Source organism: Lynx rufus, unplaced genomic scaffold, assembly GCF_022079265.1.
Source record: "Lynx rufus isolate CCGP_SWC_20201006 ecotype Redwood Valley unplaced genomic scaffold, mLynRuf1.p SCAF_2, whole genome shotgun sequence".
Classification (NCBI taxonomy): domain Eukaryota; kingdom Metazoa; phylum Chordata; class Mammalia; order Carnivora; family Felidae; genus Lynx; species Lynx rufus.
In genome coordinates, this window is record NW_025814834.1 from 9,326,684 (window position 1) to 9,354,230 (window position 27,547).

The window sequence follows — 27,547 nt, forward strand, 5'->3', positions numbered from 1 at the left end:
AAGGGTTTTAGTTGCTTCTGAATCCCAAGTGGTTCCAATTCAAGGCACTTCGAAAGTCCAAGGGCTTTCCTCAGGGAAAAACAGCCCCATCAACTCTAAAGGATAGTTATTGTGGACAACTCCTAGCCCACCAGCAGAATAAGAGGAAAAAGTGGTGCTTACTTATTGGAGGGAGAAGAGAAGCCCTGAGTGCAATAAAACATCCCTTAATATAACAGGAGATGTTTGTCCATTTTACAATGCCAGGAAAACATGTTCAATGAAGACTCAGATTTACTTTAGGAATTCTCTACCAGTAAAGTCCTCAAAATGTAAAAACTAGAAAAGGATATATACCAGTATTTTAGGATACATAAAAGTATTTATACTATAAAATATATAATTAAAAAGGATACACAAAATAGTATATACAAGTATTTGTGTTCAGTTGTATGTAACCAACATTTATTTCTTTTGAAATAACAACAACAACAAAAAAAGGTAAAACAAAATCCATTTTGAAAAGCAAAATCACTGTCTTCATGTTGGACTATGTGGCGACCAGCCTCCAAGGTGGTGCCACAGATTCTCTTCTCCTGGGCTCATTTTTCTGTGTCTCCCTCCCACACTGAATTAGAGGTGACCTATGTGACCAATAGGATAGTGTATGAATGACATTCCAAGTCTTGGTCGTAAAAGACAGAGGGCATTCTGTCTTGCTGCTGCCTCTGGGATCACTCACACAGGGAGAAGCCAACTGCCATATGCTAACAATGCTCAGCAGTGTTCTGGAGAGGCCCATGGGGAAAGAAATTGAAACTTCCCAGCTACAACCACCACTTATATGTCAGCCATCTATGGGAGTCCTCAAGGGATTCGAGCCTCAAGCCCCAGTCGAGCCTTCAGATGACCGAGGCTCCACACGACACCACACAAGACCCTGAATCGCACGATGGAGCTAAGCTGCTCTCAAATTCCTGACCCACAGACACCGTTTGAGTTAATAAACATTTATTATTGTTTTAACCAATTAAGTTTCAGGGTAATTTGTTACACAACAATAGACAATAAAAATTTGGGTGCCTCCAAGTGTTGTGGTGCCATAATGGAAACCCAAGATGTGGGAGTAGCTTTGAAATTGGCAATTGTACAGAAAATCTGAATGAGTTTGAGGAGGGTGTTAAGTGCAAGGATGAAGAGCTTTCAGTAAATAGTATAATTAATTAATTAATAGCTGTTAGTAGATGCTTGATGGACTCTGAGGAGGCTTTATAGGCAAGAGTTTAAAGGAAAGTGAAGAAAATATTATTAAAAACTGGAGGACAGATCCTTGTCATGTAGTGGCAGAAAGTTCAGTTACATTATTGCCTACTGAGATATGCAAAGCAGGAAACAGACTTAAGGAGATGTGATTCAGCTATGTAGATTTCCAAGCAAGGTGTTGAACATGCTGTCTGATTTTCTTCTTGCTGCTTAAAGTAAAATGTGAGAGCAAAGAGAGAAGCTAAAGAAGGTTTCTTACAAAGCTGCCAGGATTTGCTGGTCTAGAATATTCTGTGCCTCGTCAGATGGCAAACAATGCTAAAATTAAGGAATGCCTTCGGAATGCAAGCTGGTGCAGCCACTCTGGAAAACAGTATCGAGGTTCCTCAAAAAACTAAAACTAGAACTACCCTACGACCCAGCAATTGTACTACTAGGCATTTATCCAAGGGATACAGGTGTGCTGTTTTGAAGGGACACATGCACCCCCATGTTTATAGCAGCACTATCAACAATAGCCAAAGCATGGAAAGAGCCCAAATGTCCATCGATGGATGAATGGATAGAGGAGGTGTGGTATAAATAAATGATGGAGTATTACTCGGCAATCAAAAAGAATGAAATCTTGCCATTTGCAACTACGTGGATAGAACTGGAGGGTATTATGCTAAGTGAAATTAGTCAGAGAAAGACAAAAATCATATGACTTCACTCACTCATATGAGGACTTTAAGACACAAAACAGATGAACATAAGGGAAGGGAAGCAAAAATAATATAAAAACAGGGAGGGGGACAAAACAGAAGAGACTCATAAATGTGGAGAACAAACTGAGGGTTACTGGAGGGGTTGTGGGAGGGGAGATGGGCTAAATGGGGAAGGGGCACTAAGGAATCTACTCCTGAAAGCATTGTTGCACTATATGCTAACTAATTTGGATGTAAATTTAAAAAAATTTTAAATTTAAATTAAAAAAAAAGAAACAAACAAAAATAATAATAATTTTAAAAAAATTAAGGAATGCCTCTCAGGCAAAAGTCAAATTTGGAAAACTCTCAGGAAAATATGGTCTGAAGATGAAGCTGAGGGCGTGGCTGGAAAATGCTTTGTTAAGAACCATTCAGTCAAATTTTAGAGCTTTCGAAAAGCTGAAGGGTACTGCCACTCAGGAGGCAAGCACAGAAACCAAGTTAAAGAAGGGCTTATCTAAAAACAAGAACAGGGGCGCCTGGGTGGCTCGGTCGGTTAAGCGTCTGACTTTGGCTCAGGTCATGATCTCACGGTCCGTGAGTTCGAGCCCCGCGTCGGGCTCTGTGCTGACAGCTCAGAGCCTGGAGCCTGTTTCCGATTCTGTGTCTCCCTCCCTCTCTGTCCCTCCCCTGTTCATGCTCTGTCTCTGTCTCAAAAACAAATAAACGTTAAAAAAATTTTTTAAATAAATAAATAAATAAAAATAAAAACAAAAACAAACAAGCAAAAACAAAACAAAAAACAAAGGTGTGTAGGTGTGGTTTTGTTTAATGGAGTGAACCCCAGTAACAGCAATAGACAACACATGAAGTTTTAAGAGAATTCTACTGGTAGAAACACCGCCTGCCAGCTTGAACTGGAAGGGTCAGAGGCAGTGGAAAAGGAAAAAGACTTTGGATTCTCAAATTCCTACCAACAGGAAGTAGGCTGAAAAAACAAAACCTGCAAAGATGGGTTATCTTTTGTGGACAAGGAAGATGGCTCAGACGATGGAACCAAGAGCCCAGGAGGTGAAGCCCAAGACTCATGAAGAATTGGCTACAACAGGGACTTAGAAATATTGTTACACTAACTAACATAAAATCAGACCTAATGGACGACCCCTCAGAAATATATAATTTATCAATTCTGACTCAAGAAGAAAAAGAAAACCTGAGAAACTATAACCAGTAAAAACTTTGAAACCACTGATTGGATTAAAGAGGAAAACCGTCAAGCAAAGCTTCAGATCTACACTGCTTGTGAGCCTTTAATAAACTCCCAGAGAACAGACAATCCATATCTTAGGTAATTTGTCCCAAAGAATAGAAGTAGAAGGAAACCCCCAACTCACATTATGAGGTTGCTTAAACTAGAAATGATGGTAGGCAAGAAGAAAATTTGCATCTGGAAAATCACTTAGGAGCATACACGGCAAAAATTCTAAATAAAATGTTAGGAAATTCAATCTATCAATATATAAAATAAATAGATAAATTGTGACCAGGATAGTTAATCCCAGGATAATCCAAGGATGCAATAACTTTGGAAGACTATTTAATATAATTCACCATATAAACAAATAGGAGGAAAAATGATCATCTCAAAAATATAGAAAAATTATTTCGTTAGTTCTAACCCCTATTTATGAATAAAAACTCTTAGAAAATTGGGGCACCTGGGTGGCTCTGTCAGTTAAGCATCCAACTCTTGATTTCAGCTCAGGTCATGATCCCACAGTTCATGAGAACAAGCCTCACGTTGGGCTCTGTGCTGACAGCAAGGAGCCTGCTTGGGATTCTCTTTCTCCCTCTCTCTCTGCCCCTCTCCTTTACCATCTCTTGCTCTCGCTCTCTCTCAAATTAAATAAACATTTAAAAAAAAAGAAATTCTAGGGGCACCTGGGTGGCTCAGTCGGTTAAGCATCCGACTTCGGCTCAGGTCATGATCTCGCAGTTTGTGAGTTTGAGCCCCTAGTCGGGCTCTGTGCTGGAAGCTCAGAGCCTGGAGCCTGTTTCAGATTCTGTGTCTCCCCCTCTCTCTCTGCCCCTCCCCCACTCTCTCTTTCTCTCTCGCTCTCAAAAATAAATAAACATTTAAAAAAAAGTAAAAAAAAAAAAAAATTCTACTGAAAATGGTCAGCATCGCTTCTCTGTATACCAGCAACAATTAATTCAAAGTGATGACTTAATACGCATTTGTCTTTTGACTCAGTAATCTCACAAACATATTGCCTAAATATGAAACAACCCGGGCACAAGGTTATGCATTTTGGCACTCTTCGTATTATCACAAGATTGGAAAGAACCCAAGATTTCATCACTAGGATTCTGGTGCATTCACACAAAGAAATACTATGCAGCTGTGAAAGAAAAGAAGAAGGAAGAGGAGGGGGAGGAAGATCTCTAGAGGCATGAAGTGATCTCCAGGATATCCTGGCGGAAACGGTAGGGTAGAACGCTATCATTTGTATAACAAGTAAGGGGATACAAACACATATGTATATGAATTTGTTTATATCGGCACAAAGAATCACTGAAAATGTCCATAACAAACACAAGCGGTTAGCCTAGGGAAAGGGAAGGAAAAGGCGGAACAGATAGGGACAAGACCAAACCTCTGTATGTACGTTGTTTTACAGTTTTGACTTGGGAAACACATCCAAGTTTTACATAATCTTAAAACAGAATTTTAATCGTTTCAAATTTTAATCTTTAAAACTTAAAACAATTAAAGTGGATTTTTTACCTGATTTTATTCTTTTTTTTTAAAGTGTGTTTATTTTGAGAGAGACAGAGACAGCATGGGTGGGGGAGGGGCAGAGAGAGAGAGAGAGAGAGAGAGAGAATCCCAAGCAGGTTTCCTGCCACCGCCAGCAGCTCAGAGCCTGATGTGGGGCCCGAACCCACAAAACCACAAGATCATGACCTGCGCCAAAACCAAGAGTCAGAAGCTTAACCGGCTGAGGCACCCAAGTGCCCCTACATGATCCTACTCGTAGCTACAAAAAAAAAAAAAAAAATCACCAACTACCCGGGAAGAATTTGAGCAAAACATGTTTAAAGTTCAAATAAGACCGATGTGAAGAAAACGTTAAAACTCTTCGTAAAAGAAGACCTAAATCAATGGAGACCTATACCATGCTCATTTTGAAAAGACCAAAGGATGACAATTCTCTCTTCAAAAATCTAGAAATTCCACCCAATTCCAATTAAAATCTCAACAGGGATCTTTGCATAGCTTTACCAGCTGGCCTTAAAACTCATATGCAGAGTAAAAAGTCAAGAACAGGTAAACAGTTCTTTTTTTGTAAAGAAAAGGAGGAGGAGGAAGATGAATTCATTTTAGCAGGTAAGAAAACTTACTATAAAGATGGTAATTAAAGCAGTGTAGTGTTGGTGGGAGACAAACTAAAGATCCTGTCCTATAAATACAGAAAAAACGTAAAACTTCTCATCTCATCATAGCCAAAAATAAACTTGAGATAAGTTAAAGACTAAAATATGAGGAACAAGTTGTAAGATAGTTCAATTAAAAATAGGAGTATATCCTCACAAAATCAGAGAAGGGAAAGATTTCTTAAAACACAAAAGTATAAGCCATATATTAAAAGACTGACAAGGGGTGCCTGGGTGGCTCGGTCAGTTAGCATCTGACTCTTGATTTCAGCTCAGGTCATGATCTCATGATCGGTGAGATCAAGCCCCGAGGAGGGCTCTGCGCTGACAGTGTGGAACCTGCTTGGGATTCTCTCTTTCCGTCTCTCTCTGCCCCTCTCCTGCCCCTCCCTTGCCCCTCCCTTGCTCTCTTGCTCTCTTGAAAAATAAATAAATAAACTTTTTTTAAATAAATCATTTTCAAAAACATTTATAAAAAGAGGTTGACAAATTTGAACTACATTAAAATTGCAAACCTCTATATGGGTAAAAACACATAAACAAGGTGATAAGATAAACCAAAAACTTGGTGAAACCTCTGCAGCACATTTAACCAAACTTAGTATTCAAAATATGCATGTAAAAAAATTCTTACAATCAATAGAAAAAAAGGATAAACAACCAAAAAGTGGAAATAGGCAAAGAAGTGAATTAGCACGTCTCAGAAGGGAAGACCCACGTCGTTAATAAATGTAAGAAAAGATACTCAACCTCATTAATAATCAGGGAATTTACACACCCAGTTTGGCAAAAATTAACATGTATCTCTGATTACAGCAAATGTTGGTAGGAATATAAAGAAATAACATCTCTCATAAAATGCCAACAAGAGTATAAACTGATTTAACCCCCTTGGAGAGGAGATTGTCATTCCCTGGTAAAGTTGAAAAGGCACATATCCTACAACTTGACAAATACACTTCTACACACCCAACTTAAAGAAACATTCACACATTACACAAGAGTAAATGAAGATGTGTTGTTGCAAAAAAGTGGAAACCACCTAACAACCCTTAGTAAGGGAGATGTTTGAGTAAACTATGGTTTATAATATAATAGAATACCATTAACTATTGAGATGAATGAACTAGATCTACATACATCAACATGAATAAATCTCAAAACCAGTGTTGAATAATAAAGCAAAGTTGGAAAATGATATATTAGGATGCCATTTATGTAAAATTTTAAACATCTAAAAATAGTATATATTATTTATGTATAATAGAATATCCTTGGAAATGAAAATTGCAGTAGAAGGGAATGGAGGGAAAATAGGGAAGAGGTAGAAATTTGACTATATATGTAATGATTTTATGTTTTTAAAAGATATTAAGTAAATATGGTGCTCACTTCAGCAGCATGTATAATGAAACTAGGATGATAAAGGAAGATTAATATGGCCCTGAGAAGGGATGACAACAAAGTTAAAACCATTTAGAGTAGATTCTCTGATCCTTTGTTACCAGCTAGAAATAAAAAAAAAGTAACCAAAAAAATTCCAACTACCTGGAAATTGAACAAAATGTTTCTCAATAACCTATGGGTCAAAGAAAAAATCAAAATGGAACTTAGGAGATATTTTAAACTGAATGAGAATAAAGATAGAACTTATCAAGACTAATATAGCTACACTTAAACAAAGTTTAGGGCGAAAATGGCTGAGAACAATGATTTAAGCTTCTATCTCAAGAAGCTAAGAGAAGAACAAATCAGACCTAGTGGAAGTAGTAGGAAGGAAATAATAAAGGTAAGAACAGGAATCAAAAATAATAAATAAATAAATAAATAAATAAATAAATAAATAGAAAATTAACAGAGCTAAAAGTTCTTTGAAAAAAAAAAAAATAAAACAAATAAACCCCTAACAAGAGGCCACAAAGAAAAAAAAAAAGGAGAAAGCACAAATTATCATTATCAAGGGATGAAAACTAGAACAGCACTACAGACACTACAGCCATTGAAAGAAGAGGAGATTATGAGCAAGATACACCAACATATTTGATAATTTGGATAAATGAAGTAAATGTGACAAATGCTAACATCTTTTGTTATTGGTGTTGGGTTATCTTCTGTTTTGTAGGTTTAAGATATTTCTGAATTTTAAAGCTTTCAAAGGGCAAGGTATAGAACACAATGTATAAGATTCTTCTTTTTGGGTTAATATATTTTGTATATATGCATAGAACATTTCTGGAAGGATATTCAAGAAACTGTTACTGATGTTGTCACAGGAACTGAACATGAGATCAGAGGGAGACTTACTTTTATTCTAAAATTGTTTGTTTGTTTTTTAAGTTTATTTATGTTATTGAGAGAGAAAGAGAGAGAGAGAGAGAGAGAGAGAGAGAATCCCAAGCAGGTTTTACACTGTCAGCATGGAGCCTGACATGGGGCTCAAACTCATGAAGAGTGAGACCCATGACCTAAACTGAAATCAAGAGTCGGACATTCGACCGAGCCACCCAGGCACCCCTATTTTAAAAATCTTTTTAAACTGATTTAATTTTTGCTTTACTATGTGTATTACCTCAAAAAATTAGTCAATAAAAAAATAATAAAATACAACAAGTCTTACTCAGATCTGCTTTCCCTGCTCTGTAGCCCAGAGCTAGGCTCCCACACTTCCTCGAAGTGCTCTTGCCTCTAACACTCTCCTACCCCACCTCTACCCACAGACCCTTACCCCAGGCGGGCAGAAACTAGAAATCCAGGCTGAAGACAAGGACCAGCTGATTGAAGAGGCCAGAGAGAAGGAGGGGAGTTGACTAAGAGGTGGTGGGTAGGCCTGAGAAAATAAAGTCCCAAGTCAAAGTCTGAGATACAGGCTAAGTGAAGAAGGAACCCAGAGAAAATGGATCACGGATCCACGGTGAGGGCCTGGCACAGGTTTGGGAATAAGGTAAGAACATCTGTTTCCCACTCTCTTATTTCCGGTGTACCAATATTCTTAGAATCTGACCACAGGCCAATATTTCAGGATTATTAGTATTTATTCGAGTTATCAATTTTCCATTATAGTCCCCATTTCGAACGTGCAGTCCCATTTTCCTCATAAATCATCTAAATGTCCAAGAGAATTTCCATTCTTTGACGTCTATACTACATCACCATTATCACCCACGTTTCCTTTCACAAGCAACAGCAGAAACAAGAAACTTTGTCGTTTGGTTCAGAAGATAGGGTTGTTGAAGCCATTTGGTTTTATCACAGGGATTTTTGTGGATTGGCCTAAATACTTAACCACTACTTATACCTCATTCGAAGATCAAAGCAACCAACTATAAAAGGGACATAAGTTGGAAAACAACTTATTTTTAGGTTGGATTCAACTTCAACCCATGAATCAGCACTTTGAGTGGAGTTTATATAGGCAGATTTTTGCCTTAGACTCAGTTTTTTAAAATATTTCCAAGAGCTAATTTTCTGATTATTCCTATTTATTTAACTGAGAGGAAAAAAATCCATAGATGTTTCTTCAGATTTTTTAAGGTCTCAGGAAAAAAAAAAATTCAAACTTCATAGACAAGTGGACAAAGAATACAGACAAGCAAATTACTGAAAGGATATAAATGGTAATTACACATGACAGGATGCTCAACTTACTAGTTATCAGGAAAATGCTAATTAAATATGACACTATTTTCACCATCTGGCTGCAAAAGATGAAAAAGAATAGTAATATCTAATTAGTGATGGCAAAGGTGCAAGAAAACCATATCCTGGTGGATGGAGTATAATTAATACAGCAGTTTTTCGGAGAACAGTTTTGTGTGTGCGAGAGAACAGCGAAGTAATTGGCATTGTGAATTACTCAAGCTTTGCATTACTCAAAATTAAAATACGGTGACATCAAAATATTAATGAAGTCTCATTTTATGAATAAAAGTTGAAATAATGCAAATCACCCAATTTGAAATGCTTTCCAAACTAGCGTAATTATAAAGGTCAAATAAATTATAGATGGCATTTGTGCTGTATCCCATGACAGGGCTACTCAAGCCAGCTAACAGAAGTTCCATCCTCGGTCAAGTTAGCCCTGAACTCTAGATTCAATAAAAAAAAAAAAAAAAAAATACTCTGGGGTGCCTGGGTGGCTCAGTTGGTTAAGCGTCCAACTTCAGCTCAGGTGTTGATCTCACGGGTCATGGGTTCAAGCTCCACATTGAGCTCTGTGCTGACAACTCGGAGCCTGGGGTCTGCTTCAGACTGTGTCTCCCTCTCCCTCTACCCCTCCCCTGCTCATGGTCTGTCTCTCTCTGTCTCTCTCTCTCTCTCTCTTTCTCTTTCAAAAATAAATAAATAAACATTAAAATAAAATTTTAAAAAATACTCAAAATACTCTATCAAAATTATAATGTACATTTCTTTAGTTCCAGTAATTCCAGGAGTTCTCACGTAAGTGTTCAAAGATAAATACGTCCCAGAATGTGCCCAAAGGCTTTTGAAAATGCCCATCAATTGAGGATTGTATGTTTCTACAATAAAATACCATACAGTCTTGGAAAAGGACAAGGTACTTCTTTACGTATGCTCACGGAAAAATGTTCACAATATAATCAGTGCAAAAACAAATTAAGGAAAGAAAGATTCTATTTCTGCAAACAAACACACACACAATCCCAAGCAGAAAGAATTCAAATGCAAAGAATGAAGTTATTTATAGTAGTTACCTCAGGGGAACAGAGCTTGGAGGAAGAGAGAAGGAATTTTCACTTGTCAAATTTTAAAAACTGTGATAGCCAGTTGGTACGTGTTCGGCAAATTCTAAGCACTTCATTCAATTACTCCTCATAAGGACCCTATGTGTGAAATGCTTTTATTATTTCCATTATCAACAGTTGAGGAAACTGATATCCAAAGAGACTAAACCCCCTGAATGGGGGGGTGGGGGAGGGTAGACCGAAAGAGGAAATCTTAAGCAAGCTCCAAGCTCAGCACAGAGCTGGACTAGGGGCTCGATCCCACAACCCTGGGATCATGACCTGAGCCAAAATCAGGTTGGATGCTGAACCAACTGAATCACCCAGGTTCCCCCATGAATGACTTTTTAAATAATAAACTTGTGAATTTTGTCCTTTAAAGATGGAAATCTAGGACCGGCTGGCTGGCTCAGTTGGTAGGACACCAGACTCTTGATCTTGGGGTCATGAGTTCCAGCCCCCTGTTGGGTGTAGAGACTACTTAAAAAAATAAAAAATAAATGCAAATCTAGGGGGAGGGGGGAAGTTCGGCAATGTTTTTTATTTTGCAATTTAGATTGTGACACATATCACACATTTCACTGTGGTAGGCAGCATAATGGCCCTGCTAAATGATGCCCTGTATCCTCATCTCCAGAAGCTGTGAATATGTGACCTTATATGGCAAAAGGGCCTCTGCCGGTGTGATTAAAGATCTTGAGAGGGATGCCTGGGTGGCTCAGTCAGTTGGGTGTCCGACTTTGGCTCAGGTCATGATCTCTTGGCTTTTGGGTTCCAGCCCCCAAGTTGGGCTTGGTGCTGATAGCTCAGAGCCTGGAGGCTGCTTCGGATTCTGTGTCTCCCTCTCTCTCTCTGCCCCTCCCCTGCTCACACTCTGTCTCTCTCTCTCTCTCTCTCTCAAAATAAATAAACATAATAATAGTAATAATGAAAAAATTAAAAAAAGGTCTTCAGATGGGGAGATCACCTATCTCACAGATCAACTGGGTGGACCCAATTCAATCACGAAGGTCCTTAGGAAGGAAGGAGGGAGGCAGGAGGGGTAGAGTCAGCAGAGGAGGACATGTGACCGCTGAAGGAGTGTCAGAGCAAGAAAGACTGGACAGGCCATCACTGGCTTTAAAGATGGAAGAAGAGGCCAGAAACCATGGAATGTAGGTGCCTCTAGAAGCTGGAAGGGGTAAGGAAACATTTTCAGAGCACCTAGTGGCTCAGTCAGTTAAGCGTCCAACTTCACCTCAAGTCATGATCTCATGGTTCGTGGGTTCGAGCCCTGCATTGGGCTCTATGCTGATAGCTCAGAGCCTAGAGCCTGCTTCAGATTCTGTCTCCCTCTCTTTCTGCCCCTCCCCTGCTCATGCTCTGTCTCTCTCTCTCTCTCTCAAAAATAAACTTTTTTTTAAATGTAAAAAAGAAAAGGTAATGATTAATAAGACATGGTCCCTGAGCTTGAAAAACCATCTTAAAATTACCAGTCTTGGGGGCCGCCTGGGTGGCTCAGTTGGTTCAGCAGCTGACTTCGGCTCAGGTTATAATCTCACAGTTAGCGAGTTCCAGACCAGCGTCAGGCTCTGTGCTGACAGCTCAGAGTCTGGAGCCTACTTCGGATTCTGTGTTTCCCTCTCTCTTGCTTCTCCTCCCCTGCTCGTGCTCTGTCTCTCTCTCTCTCTCTCAAAAATAAATTAACATTAAAAAAAGAAAGAAATTTTTTAAAAAAGTGGACAGTCTTTCCCCAACATGATTCTTTTTAAACCACTAATGCATTTTATAAATACCTGCTGTAAAGAGGTTAACAAAGAAAGATGTATGCAATATCAGAAATTGAAGGCAATCAATCCAGACTTTCAAAGATTTAATGAAACAAAACAAGACAAAACCTACTCTCTGTCTAAAACAACAACTATTACATGCTATAATTTAAATATAGAATATCTTTAAGAGGGTTGATTATCAAAGATCCACCCAGAAGGTGTCTTTAAAAATAAGATTAATATACTTGATTTTTTGGCTCTCAGTGCTTAGTCCTGGCAATGTCTGCTGTTAGCTGTGGAGCCCTGGAAAACCATAGCATTCTGAGTCTCGTCTGTGAAATGGGGATAATACTCGTGATTTCACAAAGATATTGTAACAATAAAATGAGAATGCATACGTAAAAGATCCTTGATATTAACTCCTAATGAAATAAAAATCTCTATAATGCCTTCTAGCTTTAAATTTTTATAATTAAAGTAAATTATTATTAGGGAGTTTAGTTAAAAGGAATCCTTTTTATTTTTTTTTAATTTTTTTTTTCAACGTTTTTATTTATTTTTGGGACAGAGAGAGACAGAGCATGAGCGGGGGAGGGGCAGAGAGAGAGGGAGACACAGAATCGGAAACAGGCTCCAGGCTCCGAGCCATCAGCCCAGAGCCTGACGCGGGGCTTGAACTCACGGACTGCGAGATCGTGACCTGGCTGAAGTCGGACGCTTAACCGACTGCGCCACCCAGGCGCCCCAAGGAATCCTTTTTAAAGACACCTACTCAAGTAGTTTCGGATAAAATGATGTAACAATTGAGATTTGCTGCAAACGAATTCAGTGGGAACAGTGGCTTTGTGTAGAGGTTTGGCTATATTTTGAGTATTATTGAAGCCAGGTTATGGGTACATGAGAGTTTGTTAAAAACCATTGTTTGATTTGTATTTGAAATTTTCATACTGTGAAAAGCAAAAAAGCAAAGGGGAAACTCAGGGCAATTTCTATTTAGTCCACATGCTACCTAATTAAGGCTATTTCTTTTTCTTTTCTTTTTTTTTCTTTTTTTAATGTTTATTTATCTGGGGGGGGGGGCAGAGAGAGAGGGAGACAGAGGATCCGAAGAAGGCTCTGCACTGACAGCAGTGAGCCCAACACAGGGCTCAAATTCAAGGGCTGTGAGATCATCACCTGAGCCGAAGTTGGACACTCAACTGACTGAGCCACCCAGGCACCCCAAGGTTATTTCTTGAAGCAAACTTTGATATTTAAAAAAATGGTAGCAAGAGATACAGGTGTGCTGTTTCGAAGGGGCACATACACCTCAATATTTATAGCAGCACTATCGACGATAGATGAGGTATGGAAAGAGCCCAAATGTCCATCAATGGATGAATGGATAAAGAAGATGAATGGAAGAATGGATATATATATGATGGAGTATTACCCGGCAATCAAAAAGATTGAAATCTTGCCATTTGCAACTACGTGGATGGAACTAGAGGGTATTATGCTAAGCGAAATTAGAAAAAGACAACTATCGGGGCGCCTGGGTGGCGCAGTCGGTTAAGCGTCCGACTTCAGCCAGGTCACGATCTCGCGGTCCGTGAGTTCGAGCCCCGCGTCAGGCTCTGGGCTGATGGCTCAGAGCCTGGAGCCTGTTTCCGATTCTGTGTCTCCCTCTCTCTCTGCCCCTCCCCCATTCATGCTCTGTCTCTCTCTGTCCCAAAAATAAATAAACGTTGAAAAAAAAAATTAAAAAAAAAAAAAAAAAGAAAAAGACAACTATCATATGACTTCACTCATATGAGGACTTTAAGAGACAAAACAGATGAACATAATGGAAAGGAAGCAAAACTAATATAAAAACAGGGAGGGGGACAAAACAGAAGAGACTCTTAAACATAGAGAACAAACAGAGGGTTGCTAGAGGGGTTGTAGGAGGGGGGATGGGCTAAATAGGTAAGAGGCATTAAGGAATCTACTCCTAAAACCATTGTTGCACCATATGCTAACTAACCTGGATGCAAATTAAAAAATAAATCATTAATAAAAATGTAAAAAAATAAAACTGAAAAATGAAAAAAATGGTAGCAATTTTAAATGCAAAATGCATAAGCATTCAAGGATTTGAGAATTTGATTACATTTTCACATAAGCTTTTAATTCATTTTTAACTAAACGAAACCTATTATAATTAAATGCTACAGCAAAAAATTACATTTACGCAATTTGAGATTATTAGTGGAATGAACACGTTAACCTATAGAACCTTAAACACTTGGGAGATTTTTCCCAAGAGAAATTTCAGGGTATGTTAACAATTTTCTGTCTTTAAGTACATAATTACATATCAATAGTTCAAATGATGATATGTTGGATATTTCTGCAAGAAAATCTATCACTATTGTAAAGAGAACTTAGCAGTAAGTATATATAATGTGCTCCCTTTCTGACCTTGGAGGTGGGAGTTCTCTAGGAACTCTTCGTGAGTGTCTTTTGCTTCTCCAGGCTTTGCTGATCGATGCTCACTCCTCAGAGAGATCTTCCACCATCTAAAGATTACCTGTGATTGGATAGAAGGGGAGAGAAATTAAAGCTGATCTCAATACCAACAGCTACACTTCGGTCTGGGATCTTGAAAACTCGTGGCAGTAGGCACATAAGGCTGTGTGTCCAACATCAGCTATGACTTTGCACTCTAGCATCACATCAAATTAGAAGGGAGGTCTGTGCATCTCACATTTCCCTTAGAGATCAGGGTCACAAAATCAAAGTGCTGGAAGGCATCTTAAAAATCTATCAAGTCGGGGCGCTGGGGGGGCTCAGTCGGTTAAGCGTCCAACTTCGCCTCAGGTCATGACCTCACGGTTCGTGAGTTCGAGCCTCACTTCCGGCTCTGTGCTGGCAGCTTAGAGCCTGGAGCCTGCTTCAGATTCTGTGTCTTCTTCTCTCTCTGCCCCTACCCTGCTCACACTCTCTCTCTCAAAAATAAGCATTAAAAAAATTAAAAAAAGAAAAATCTGTGAAGTCAGTGGATGTTAAACCACACAGACCCAGATGGCTATCTGTCTCTTGAGGATCTCTGAGTAGAGAGATTCTCTGACTTGGGGAGCCGGTTCCAAAGTAATTGCTCCGCTCCACTCTCTGCCTCCCTTCCTGTCTACGGGGCAGACGAGATGAGTGGATATTTTACTCGTAGAGAAAGGACAGTTACACGGCCAGGGCTGGGGAAAGCACCATTGTGCTTTGTTTGATGCGTGTAAGTGTCATTACGTAACCAGGACACTTCTTGGTAATGGATCTGCCCATAGTCCATTTGTCTTCTACCAGCGTGGTGGTTTATTTGAAGCAAACCTCATTTCCCTGGTTACGAACCCCACCTAAGTTCTATGTTGATTTCATGGCAGTGTCAGCCCTTGGCCCTAATGAGGAGCCCCGTGAAGCTTATTCAATTTATCTCACGTTTTTCAACCTGTCATGGAACTCGGTAGTTAATTGAGATCGTAAAACTTCCACCAAACAAACCAGCTTCTTTCTACACTTAGATGAGGGCTTTGGGGGAAGAGATGGGTTAGGAGACAGTGCGGAGAAACTGGTTGGCTTCCTCTCTCCCTAGCATTGCCACGTGAGGTTAAAATTGCGGTCAGGAAGACTCTGCCCAAGGCAAAGTTGCTAAAGCAGGTAAAGCTGGCTATGGGGCCTCCCTTTATTTATTTCCTCTCCCCTATCCCCACCCACCCATTGCTCCCTGGGGTCCTCACAAGTCTTGGTGTATCTTTTTTGGGCCACTGTGAGCAAAAGACACTCACGAAGAGTTCCTAGAGAACTCACATCCCTACTAGTTCTTTGGCCCTTCTTGGTTGTTCTGGAACCACCCCCCCCACCCCCACCCCCACCCCCAGCCTTTGAACGGCCAGACCTTCTCCTTGCTTCTTACTCCTTGCCCCCTTGCTTATAGGCCTGGGCTTCAGCCAGCTTTCCTCTCCTTCTAGAGCTGCCTCCCTGCGTCCTATCATCTCCTGAGGCTCATCTCCCACCTGTCTCCCCTTCCCTGATATCTGAAGGATAACTGCTATCTCTCAGGAACATGGAGATGTGCTTACCTAGCACCCTGCCCAACAGCAGGTAGGTCCTTTAAAGGGTTACTGTTCATTTGGATGTTGTGCTGATGGCTATAGATAAGGGGGAAAGAATGTGTACGTTACAAAACTCTAAAGTCTTGGGGCGCCTGGGTGGCTCAGTGGGTTAAGCGTTTGACTTCAGCTCAGGTCATGAACTCGCAGCTAGGGAGTTTGAGCCCAGCGGCGGCTCCGGGCTGACGGCTCAGAGCCTGGAGCCTGTTTCAGATTCTGTGACTCTGTCTCTCTCTGCCCCTCCCCTGCTTGTTCTCCGTCTCTCTCTCTCTCAAAAATAAATAAACATTAAGAAAAAAAAAAGAAGTGGTGGGTTGTCTCTCCCTGTGGCCATACCACCAGGAGGTATGTTACAAGGAAAGCGAGTCTCAGATTGAATTCTGCCATGTCACCAAGCAGACACAAAAGTCCAAACTACGTTTCTGGAAGGTCAGTGGAGTCCCGTCCTCGCCAACCACTGGGGCACTGTGCGGGAACCTTCACGGGAAAGTTTCTCTCTGCTACAAGCACACCTATGTTACAATGACATAATCAGCCACAGCTCTAGCCAGATCACTTAGTTAGGTGGACGATTCGGGAACAGATGGAGTTCTAGACCAATCACTACTCCAGCAATGTTATACGACCAAGCTTTGTTCAAAAAAAGGCGGAGAGATGCATAGAGTTGTTGAATCACTATATTGTACTCCTGCTATGAATATAACAGTGTGTGTTAACTACTCCGGAATTAAAGTAAAATAAATAAATAACAAAACATTTACTTATATTTTTTTATGTGTTATTTATTTTTGAGAGCAAGAGAGACAGAGCACGAGTGGGGGAGGGGCAGAGAGAGAGGTAAAGACACAGAATCCGAAGCAGGCTCCAGGATCCGAGCTGTCAGCACAGAGACCCCACGCGGGACTCGACCTCACCGAACCGAAAGATCAGGACCTGAGCCGAAGTCAGACGCTTAATCGACGGAGCCACCCAGGCGCCCCGATAACAAAACATTAAGAAAGGCAGAGAGACACTTGTTCAATCTTATTTATCAGCCTCATATCTTGCTTATTACTCATTTGTTTCATCAGTGAAAAATTATTTCCAACATTTAGTATACTAATTCATCAACCCTCTGGTACTGATTTAGAAGGCCACATTTGAAGTGCTTGCCAATAATGGCCTCTAGAGGGAGAAGCCTCAGGGCACAAACTCAAGTCAACTTATGCACAGATCAGCATCCTACGGCTCCTCTGACGTATCTGAAGTGAGTTACTGAGAATGTAACACTAGCCTAAAGAAAGACGACTGGCTAGACCCAGAGTCCAAGCCTCCTCCCTTCGAACTCATAAACATAGGGTTTGTTCTGAGGCCCGAAGCTTTCTTCAAGTATGACCTTTATCCTACAGTCATTGGGTCATCTCAACAGGGCAGTACATAAAAAGCTAATATTCAGAATCACTACTTAGCTTTGTCAAGACTCACTTATGTTCCAAATGTTGTACTTATTAAAACAGAAAATTATGGTAGATATTTTCTACCACTTATTGTCTTTCAGATTGGTAAAGTTTCCCTTCCCTTCCCTTCCCTTCCCTTCCCTTCCCTTCCCTTCCCTTCCCTTCCCTTCCCTTCCCTTCCCTTCCCTTCCCTTCCTTCCCCTCCCCTCCTTCCCCTCCCCTCCCCTCCCCTCCCCTCCCCTCCCCTTCCCTTCCCTCTTTTTTTAAGTGACAAAGGAAGAATAAAGCCCTTAATAATCATTGAGAGAGGCATGAATTGGTTTGGCAAATACCTATCAAAAGGCCATTCATGCCTTTTGACCCAAACATTCTACTTGTTAAGAACGTATCCTTTGTTGGGGCACCTGGGTGGCTCAGTTGATTAAGTGTCCAAGTCTTGATTTTGGCTCAGGTCATGATCTCATGGTTCTTGAGCCTGAGTCCCACATTGGGCTCTGCATTGACAGTGTGGAGCCTGCTTGAGATTCTCTCTCTTTCCCCCTCTCTCTGCCCTCCCTGCCTCTCTCTCGCTCGCTCTCAAAATAAATAAATAACTTTTTTTTTTAAAAAAAGAAGTTATCGGGGCGCCTGGGTGGCGCAGTCGGTTAAGCGTCCGACTTCAGCCAGGTCACGATCTCGCGGTCCGTGAGTTCGAGCCCCGCGTCGGGCTCTGGGCTGATGGCTCAGAGCCTGGAGCCTGTTTCCGATTCTGTGTCTCCCTCTCTCTCTGCCCCTCGCCCACTCATGCTCTGTCTCTCTCTGTCTCAAAAATAAATAAACGTTGAAAAAAAAAATTTAAAAAAAAAATAAAAAAAGAAGTTATCCTGAGGAATTTGCCAGAAAATGTGTGTAGCATTTTCCATGTGTTTGCCATAGGTTAATTACGACAATGAAAAATCAGAACTGACCTAAGGGTTTGCCAGCTGGGACTAATTAAATAATGATGGCACATTTAGATGATGGAATATTTCACAGCCAATAAAATGTTATATGAAAAAATAACACAGAACAATGCTAATGATGATTTGTTAAAAGGCTCACAAGTGTATACACCACTAATCCAAATATTGAAAGGAAAGTATTTATACATGCAGAGGGAAGGAACATCAGAGTGGGAGCAAATATAACATGCCAGATGGAGTTTGAAGGGAGCGGAGCTATGAGGTATCCCCAAATATTTGTGAACTGATTGCTACTTATTAGCTAGATATTAGCTCATCAGCTCATTTTAGCTCATATATTCATACATAGCTGTTGTCACGTATTTAACTCTATTTTGAAAATGTTCAAGCCTATAAATATTGTTTTAAGCATCTTGTTCTTAACGTTGCATGTTTTGTTAACGGACATGCAAGAAAAGCTGCTGAGGGGCTTATGCTGGTTTTTGCAAGTTGAGATATGGCTGTCACATGGGCTTCACTGTCCTCTCCCCGGGTCCCCCGAATCTCCCGACTGCCTGTGAGCAGTACACGACTGTCTTTTTATGAATGGAGAAACCCACCGTGGACAGCTGAGATAACTCGCATCCGTTTCTGAGGCTCGGGGAATCTTCTGGTGTCGCCCCGTCTACTTCTCGTACAGGGCCTCATACCCACTCCAGGAAGGATGGGCAGGCAGCCTCCTCAGAGGATACGCACCAGGATTTGATATCTTAGTAGAAAACACGTGATCGCTGGCAGAATTCTTTAACATTTTAATTTATATATAGCATATTTTTAGACTTCTATATATTTCCAGTATATCTTTGTATTATAAACTTGGACATTGAGCTTACTTTGTTGTCGTTGTTGTTTTAATGCTTATTTATTTTGAGAGAGAGGGAAAGCAGGGGGGACAGGGCAGAGAGAGGGAGAGAGAGAACCCCAAGCAGGCTCTGCACTGTGAGCCTGTCATGATCTCATGAACCGCGAGATCATGACCTGAGCTGAAATCAAGAGTCGGACGCTCAACCGATGGAGCCACCCATGTGCCCCTGAGCTTACTTTGAAAAGAGAGGTCAAAGATTTCTCATTAACCCCCTGGCATCTCTCCTTCACCGGTTACGAAGGCAAGATGAGGAGGCATTTGTCGTTCATCTGGTGAAGGCCCCTAAACGTTAGGTCCTTTCCACCACTGGGACAGCAACTCACTAGGCAGCCCTTGAGGGGACACGGGAAAAAAAGTGGGCCCAGCTGGGCATCTCAGCATCTGAGTATATTTGGACAATGCACACCCCCGCCCTCCCCCAGGGTTGAGACTGTGCTCCCACCACTACCCCGGCTGAGAAATCCTACTAATGGGAGAAAAGCAGAGACTCTGCGATTAGATGGGTCTGGGTTTAAACCTTGTTTTCTATCAGATACCTTGGGCAAATGTCTTCATCTTTTTTGGCCTCAGTTTCCTCATCTCCAAAATGGAAATAATGATGATGACTCTTGGAGGGATGACACGGGAGAAATCCAAAGCCCCCAGCCCGATGCCAGATATGGAGTGTGCCCCATAGAGGTGGGTCCTTGCCTCTTTCTCCCTTCTCCTCTTGTTCACCTGCTGGTCAGTCCTTCATATTCATAGAAACCAACTCAGCCCCAAATCCCAAACATCTTCTTTCTCATCAACTAGCTAACAATATTCGCTCTTATGCAGCGAGGTTTGCTTTCCTGATCGTATTCTTCACAAGACATAATTTATTTCAGTTTTTCACTCTGACCTGATGTTCGATTTTTTTTTAATCTTCAGTAATCATTAAGAATTGCATGCCCTTTGCTGTAGCTCTTCAACAGCATAATTAAGAAGAATCATCTATCTGTCATCTATCTAGTTAAAAACAAAGTTACTTAGGAAGGGTTAGAGTAACTTGCCAGATACCACACAGCCAGTGGGGGATTCCAAATCTTTCTCAGCGTCTGTCTAGGAAATAGTTTTGTAAGTGAGCACACGGCTGTCTCTGCTTTGTCTTGCAGACTATTGTTATTCTAACAGATCAAGTTTCTCCCTGCTTTGGACATCATGTATAATTAGGGGATTTCACAGAGTGGGGTTTGAGATTCTGTGTCATGGAGAGCTTGGGAATCAGATCTGTTATTAGGTGAAGAAGAATTTTGTTATCTGAACAGCCTACTGAGAAATGGAGAAGTTAGGACTGCTAGGTAAACTCCGCATGTAACTTTACCTTTCGATACCACTCAAAAACTCACAAAGCACTGGTTTTCCAGAAGGTAGAAAGGTGTTATTTTTTTAGATGAACTATGAAGATAGTTTATTTTATTTCACCTTATTTAAAATAGCCCATAATTCTGATATGTTTTGGGGGCAAATTTACAACATCAAATATGTGTTCCTCTATGTTTGGTTCAATTTGTATAAACACAGTGAAACTTAGATTTTCAGCCATCCAAATTTTCACTCTGGGATGGTAGTAATCACTAGGAATTAAAACCTTAGGAATAAAAGCAACATTATTTAAAATGGAGAGGAGTCTGAGGTTGAAATAAGAATGGAATAAACTGAAATTAACAAGGATTGTGTTGAAATAGTTCTTTCCTTCAAGAATTCACAAATGAAGTTGCCCTTGGAGAATCAAATTAGTAAATTTCAGGGGCACCTGGGTGGCTCAGTCTGTTAAGCACCAGACTTCAGCTCAGGTCATATCACGGTTGGTGAATTCAAGCTCTGCATCGGGCTCTGTGCTGACAGCTCAGAGCCTGGAGCCTGCTTCGGATTCTGCGTCTCCCTCTATCTCTGCCCCTCCCCCACTTGCTCTGTGTGTGTGTGTGTGTGTATGTGTGTGTGTCTCTTTCAAAAATAAACATTAAAAATTTTTTTAAGTAGTAAATTTCAAACACGATGAATGTGATTAGGAATTGATAGCAGTCTTTGTGGGTTGCCACCCACCTGCCTTTTCTAGAGGAGCCCTGATTTGTCCAGCAAACTCTCTCTTCTGCATAGGTTACGCACAGATTGCAGGCCTCATCTCTAGCTCCAGAAGGCAGGACATGATTGGTCTAAGTCATTTCCGGTAGTTCCCTCCATACCCTCACCAGTGATTGGTATGGGCATGGGCATGTGATAAAATTTTGGCCAATGAGACACCAGAAGTCAGCAGAAGCTTCCAGAAGATTTTATCACTTATACAGAGAAACACATCCCCTTTTTGGACACTGGCTGTTGTGCTCTGATGTGACTGCTGGAGTTACTGTAGCCATTTTGTGACTAAGAGAGGAGCCAGGTTGAGATGACAGCTGTCATCTGGAGGACACAGAAGCCATAAGTTGTGGAGAGGAGGAGCCAGAGCACTGTCACTGTGTTGGGAACCTCTTTTCCGTTGGATGTGTTTATGTGAAATAATACCATATTTCATCAGATCGAATACACCAGCCATTGTATGCCACGGTATTATTTTATGTGTCATGTAGAAATAGCTCTGTCCAAAAAAATCGAAGTACAATGTTTTTTTAATGTTTTTTTAAATATAAATATAAATATTTATATTTATTGAAAGTCTCTTTTGTTCTTCACTAGACATGTACTTTATTATGTTTTTCTTAGCATTTGAATTACTTCATTAATTTTATAGATTATATTGACACAATATATGTATTTTTTTAATTTTTATTTTTATTAATTTTTTAAATATTTATTTTTGAGAGAGAAAAAGAGAGAATGCATGCACATAAGCAGGGGAGAAGAAGAGACAGAGGGAGAGAGAGAATCCCAAGCAGGCTCCGCACTGGCAGCACAGTGCCTGATGTGGGGCTCGATCTCATGAACCGTGAGATCATGACCTGAGCTGAAATCTAGAGTCGGTCGCTTAACCAACTGAACCACCCAGGGGTCTCTGTATTTTGCTAAATATAATAAAGTTATATTGCCCGTGTGTATACTTAAAAAAGGAAAATATAAGTGGAATAAACAAATGAAGGTATTCCTGAAACTCCCCCGTATTCAGAATCTGAGTCTTCTGGATCATTCTTTGAATGAGAGTTTCAACGTCTGACTCAGAATATCGTCCTCCATGACATCAAGAACATGGTGATAACAGCAATACGGTACTGAACTCTTCAGGTGGCTTTGCAGTTCTGTAGAGCCGGCTTCCTTTTGATTTCTACTTTGGGAGGGCTGTAAACATCTCAGATTCACCCCTACTTCCTTGTAGCTTCTGGATTTTCTTCCAAGCTGCTGCTCTCATGCTTGGGCTTCTGAGTTGTTTTCAGTTTCTGGCTCTTATGGATAAAGTTTCTGTAAACATTTGTGCACGGGTTTTTGCCCCCTTTTGCTCCTTTTAAGTTGTTAACCGTCTTGTATTCATTAACAATTCTTTATAATAAATTGTCCTTGGTAAAATAACAGTATGGTTTCTGTCTCCTCAGTGGACCTTGCTTGAGATCACTGATACGAAGCTTTAATCATTCATTATGTAGGGCACACAGTAAGAGCTTTTAATTTGGGTACACTTCAGGTTTAGGACATTTTCTTGTACAATGTTTCTCAGGAATTCCTTTTTTTCAGGTATTGGATGTCCTGGTCTAATTCTTTTATTTTTTCCCTGTTTTCCATCTCTTATCTTTGGTTCTTTTTCTCTAGGAGATTTCCTCAATTTTATATTCCAACCCTTCTATTGAGTTTTTCATTTTTTTCCTATCATATTTTTTATTTTCTAAAAGGTGTTTAACTTTTTCTGAATGTTACTTTTTTATTGTGTTCTATTCTTGTTTCATGGATACAAAACCTCTTCTTATCCTGCTGAGAACATTACTGATAAGTATTTTGCTCTGTCTGTGTGCATTCTTTACTTTTTCCAAAATTATATTTCCTGGATTTTGTTGTTCAGGGTGGTATTGATGATTTGATTTGCCTTTCCTCAAAAGCCTGATAATTCTTAGATGTGCATGGGTATTCAGAAGTGGGGTGCTAGGAAGCTGATCGGAAGTTCTGGCATTTGAGCAGGGCTTGTTCAAAGGAAGACTTCTTTATAGGGTGACCTGCTGGGGCTCTCTGGTTGGAGGATCCTGACTATTAATACCTTTTGATCTCGTTACTTGGCCTGGTCTGATTCTCCAGGGAAGAATCTTCTAGTTTTTTCCCTCCTGAGCCTTGGGAGAGTCAGAGTGAGTCTCCTAAATCAGTATTTGGATTTTCATTTAATCTCTTGCCATATTTAACACTGAGTCCCTCTGTCCCAGTGGCCTGGGGGCCTGAGGCCATACATACTCCTCCAGAGTACATACATACATACATACTCCTCCAGAGACCAAACTTCCAGTCTTCTGGGGGGTGAAGCAAAACTGTTGTTGGTTGTGCAGAGGAGGGGAGGATATGAAGAAGGTGGTTCTAACATCTCAAACAGAATTCCAATCATTCCTACTGTTGCCAGGTCCTTCTTTACCCTTGCTTTCAAAAGAACCCACTCCTGGGACGCCTGGGTGGCTCAGTTGGTTGAGCGTCCGACTTGGGCTCAGGTCATGATCTCGTGGTCTATGAGTTTGAGCCCTACGTCGGGCTCTGTGCTGACAGCTCAGAGCCTGGAGCCTGCTTCGGATTCTGTGTCTCCCTCTCTGCCCTTCCCCTGCTCATGCTCTGTCTCTCTCTCTGTGAAAAATAAATAAACATTAAAAACAAAAACAAAAAAAACCACTCCTACCCATTCTTGAGCTTTGCTGCTCTGAGACTCTGGGGTACAAATCTGATGGCTTCTCCACTTGCCCACCACGAGCTTAGATTTTAGCTTTGTCAGGCCTGTTAAATCAGCTTCTAGTAGGTCATCCAACTTCTAGCACGCAAAATTGTTGCCTTTCCCATTCTCTTTGTCTTTGTGGGTTTATGCTTTAGGAAAACCCTGTAATTGTCATTTTAGTGGTGTTGCCCGAGGGAGGGAAGGTATATAACAGTTTTTTAACTAGAAGCTGTACTTAGTGTATTCTTAAGATGTTTACAATGCTACACAGAATCTGATATATATATTTCTTAATTTAATTTAAATATATAGGATGATATAAATGATTGAGTTGGTAGTCAATATTTAAACTTAGGAATATCTATTAAGTTTATCATGATTTTAAGATATCTAAAAGTTTAAAAGAGTTTGATCTATATTTTTACATTTGTTTCATTACAGTTTTTCAAACAGTTGGTTTGATTTTGTTAGATTTGTAATTATGTCTCTTTAGAATTTAGAAATGCTTGAGAAAATAAAAGACATTAAATTTGTGGTATAGTTTGAAATGCTTAAGATGATTTAATTAAGTTGCAAATGGTATTTACATTTAAGAGAACTTAATTTTATTAAATTTATAAGTTCCATGGCTTTAATTAATAATTTCTAAGATAATCTGATTAAGTTTGTAAATAGTGCTTAAAAGTTTAAGAGATTATAATTTGTTAACTGTAAGTAGCTCATTAAATGTTTATCAAAGGATAATGGAACTCAGTGTTTTTAATTTTCATTCGTAATTACTTGATTTATATTTGAATTTACTAGGTTTGTATTTGAAAGTTTAAAGAAAAATAGGTTTTAAGGGCGTCTGGCTGGCTCAGTTGGTGGAACTCGTGACTCTTAATCTCAGGGTTGTGAGTTCAAGCCCCACATTGGGTGTAGAGATTATAAATAAATAAATTTTAAAGAAAAATAGGGTCTTAATTTTTAGCTTTAATTGAATAGCAGTGATAAACACAAATAACTGTAATAAATTAAAATGTTTGTATTAAATTATAAATTATAAATAATTAAAAATAATTATAAAACAGTTTCCTAAATCAGATTAAAAAGATTGATTTAGGAATCTGGGGACAACTGAGTGGCCATTTGGAGAAAAAAAAAAAATTGATTTATGCCTAACAACCAAGATAAATTCCAAACAGATCAAAGATCTACTTGCTAAAAATGAGACCATAAAAGTACTAAAAGGAAACCTGGTAAATTTCTTTATTATCTTTCCAACTATGTTAAAAACCCAAAAACCAGGGGCGCCTGGGTGGCTCAGTTGGTTAAGCATCTGACTTCGGCTCAGGTCAAGATTTCACAGCTCATGGGTTTGAGACCCGCATGGGATTCTGTGCTGACAGCTCAGAGCCTTGAGCCTGCTTGGGATTCTGTCACCCTCTCTCTGCCCCTCCTCTGCTCATTCTGTGTCTCTCTCTCTCTCTCTCTCTCAAAAATAAACATTTAAAAAAATTAAAAATAAATAAAAATTAAAAAAAACCCAAAAGTCAGGAAAGAGAAGATTGATAAATATGACTCTATAAATATAAAAAACTTGGAAACATGGAAATGTTTAAAGCAACTTTATCTGTAACAGCTCTAACTTGGAAACAACCAAAATATCTACCATTTTATGATGGATAAATACATCCATATGACTAAATATTACTCAGCAATAAAAGGAACTGCTGATATGTGCAGTCACATGGTTGAATCTCAAAAGAATTATGTTAAGCGAAAGAAGCTGGACATAAAAGGCTACAGACTGTCTAATCCCATTTAGGACATGTTGGAAAAGGCAAAACAGAAATCAGATGAGTGGTACTAAAGGGATGGGGATGGGAGAGGGGAATGTGACCAGAAAGGGGCATGAGGGAAATCATGGATTGATAAAGATATTCTCTATCTTTACTATGGCGCTGGTATTTCATTTGTCAAGCTCGTGAAACCTATATGGGGTGATTTTTACTATATTAAAAGCATACATTGGGGCGCCTGGGTGGCTCAGTTGGTTAAGCGTCTGACTCTTGGTTTTGGCTCAGGTCATGATCTTACAGTTCTGCGGGTTTGAGCCCCGCATTGGGCTCTGCACTGGCAGCGTGGAGCCTCCTTGGAATTCTCTATCTCGCACCCCCCCCCACTCTTCCCCCATCCACTCTGTCTCTCTCAAAATAAATAAATAAACTTAAAAAAATTTTTTTTAAATCATACCTTGATAAGCGGGGTGCCTCCCTCTCTCTGCCTCTCCTGCTCAAGCTCTGTCTCTCTCTCTCTCAAAAATAAATAAACATTAAAAAAAAATTTTTTTAAATACCATTTTCATTTAGAAAATGGTACAGGGACCAGGGATAGTATCACACTGAGCATGATTATGCATGCTTTTTATTATTATTTATTATTGAAAGGCAGCTGACATCCAATGTTATATCAGTTTTAGGTGCAAAACACAGCACAATTTTGTACGTTATGCAATGCTCATCGAGTGCTGTTACCATCTGTCACCATGCAACGATAGTTCAATATTATTGACTATATTCCCTATGCTGTGCTTTTCATCTCTGTGACTCATTTATTTTAATACTGGACGTATTTTTCTTTTTATTATTATTTTTTTAAGTTTATTTATTTATTTAGAGAGAGACAAAGACAGCGCTGTGGGGGAGGGGCAGAGAGAGAGACAGAGGGAGAATCCCAAGCAGGCTCTGCACTGTCAGCATAGAGCCCAATGTGGGGCTTGAACCCACAAAACCGTGAGCCGAAATCAAGAGTCAGGCACTTAACTGACTGAGCCACCCAGGCACACCAATACTGGAAGTTTTTTTTACCTCTTAATCCCCTTCACCTATTTCACCCATCCCTTCACCCTCTTCCCCTCTGGCAACCACTAGTGTGTTCTCTGGATTTATTTTTTGATTATACATGTTTTTAATATCATCCTTATTTTCACACTGAAATCCTGGAATCAGAATTCCAGATTCTGACTCATTAGAAGCTATTATTTTAACTTGATAACTCACTATAGAGGTTGTAGCTATTAGTTTTGTTTCCTCCTCCTAAGTTTTGAGATCCAGAAATGCAGCTTTAAGCAATATTCTTTCTAGAAAAACATTCTATTACAATAAAGCAAATTGGAGGTCCTACAGAATTCATGACGACTGTAATTTCCTCCTTACCATGCATAAAAACTTGGGCATTTATACCCCAGACTCTATACAACATTAGGAAGATTTTCTGAAAGCAAAACTTCCACAAGATTTTGCACAAAAGAAGGAGGATATGCAAGAAAACTACACATGCTAATGATAAAAATCTTTCCAAAAGAAAACAGGGGCAAAATCGCACATACTTATGATACCGGAAGAACAAGTCATATAAGCAGTAAGAGGATAGGGAACCTGGCTGGCTCAGTTGGTAGA

General features: G+C 39.9%; 1 protein-coding gene across 1 annotated transcript in view; it reads right to left on the minus strand.

Moving 5' to 3' along the window:
* The window catches only part of FBXO36 (F-box protein 36), an 88,639-nt gene that overhangs the window by 16,680 nt on the left and 44,412 nt on the right, over positions 1 to 27,547 (minus strand). The window contains exon 2 of the mRNA XM_047084976.1: positions 14,305 to 14,413. Within this exon, the coding sequence (XP_046940932.1) occupies positions 14,305 to 14,413 (109 nt within the window). The remainder of the gene's footprint in view (positions 1 to 14,304; positions 14,414 to 27,547) is intronic.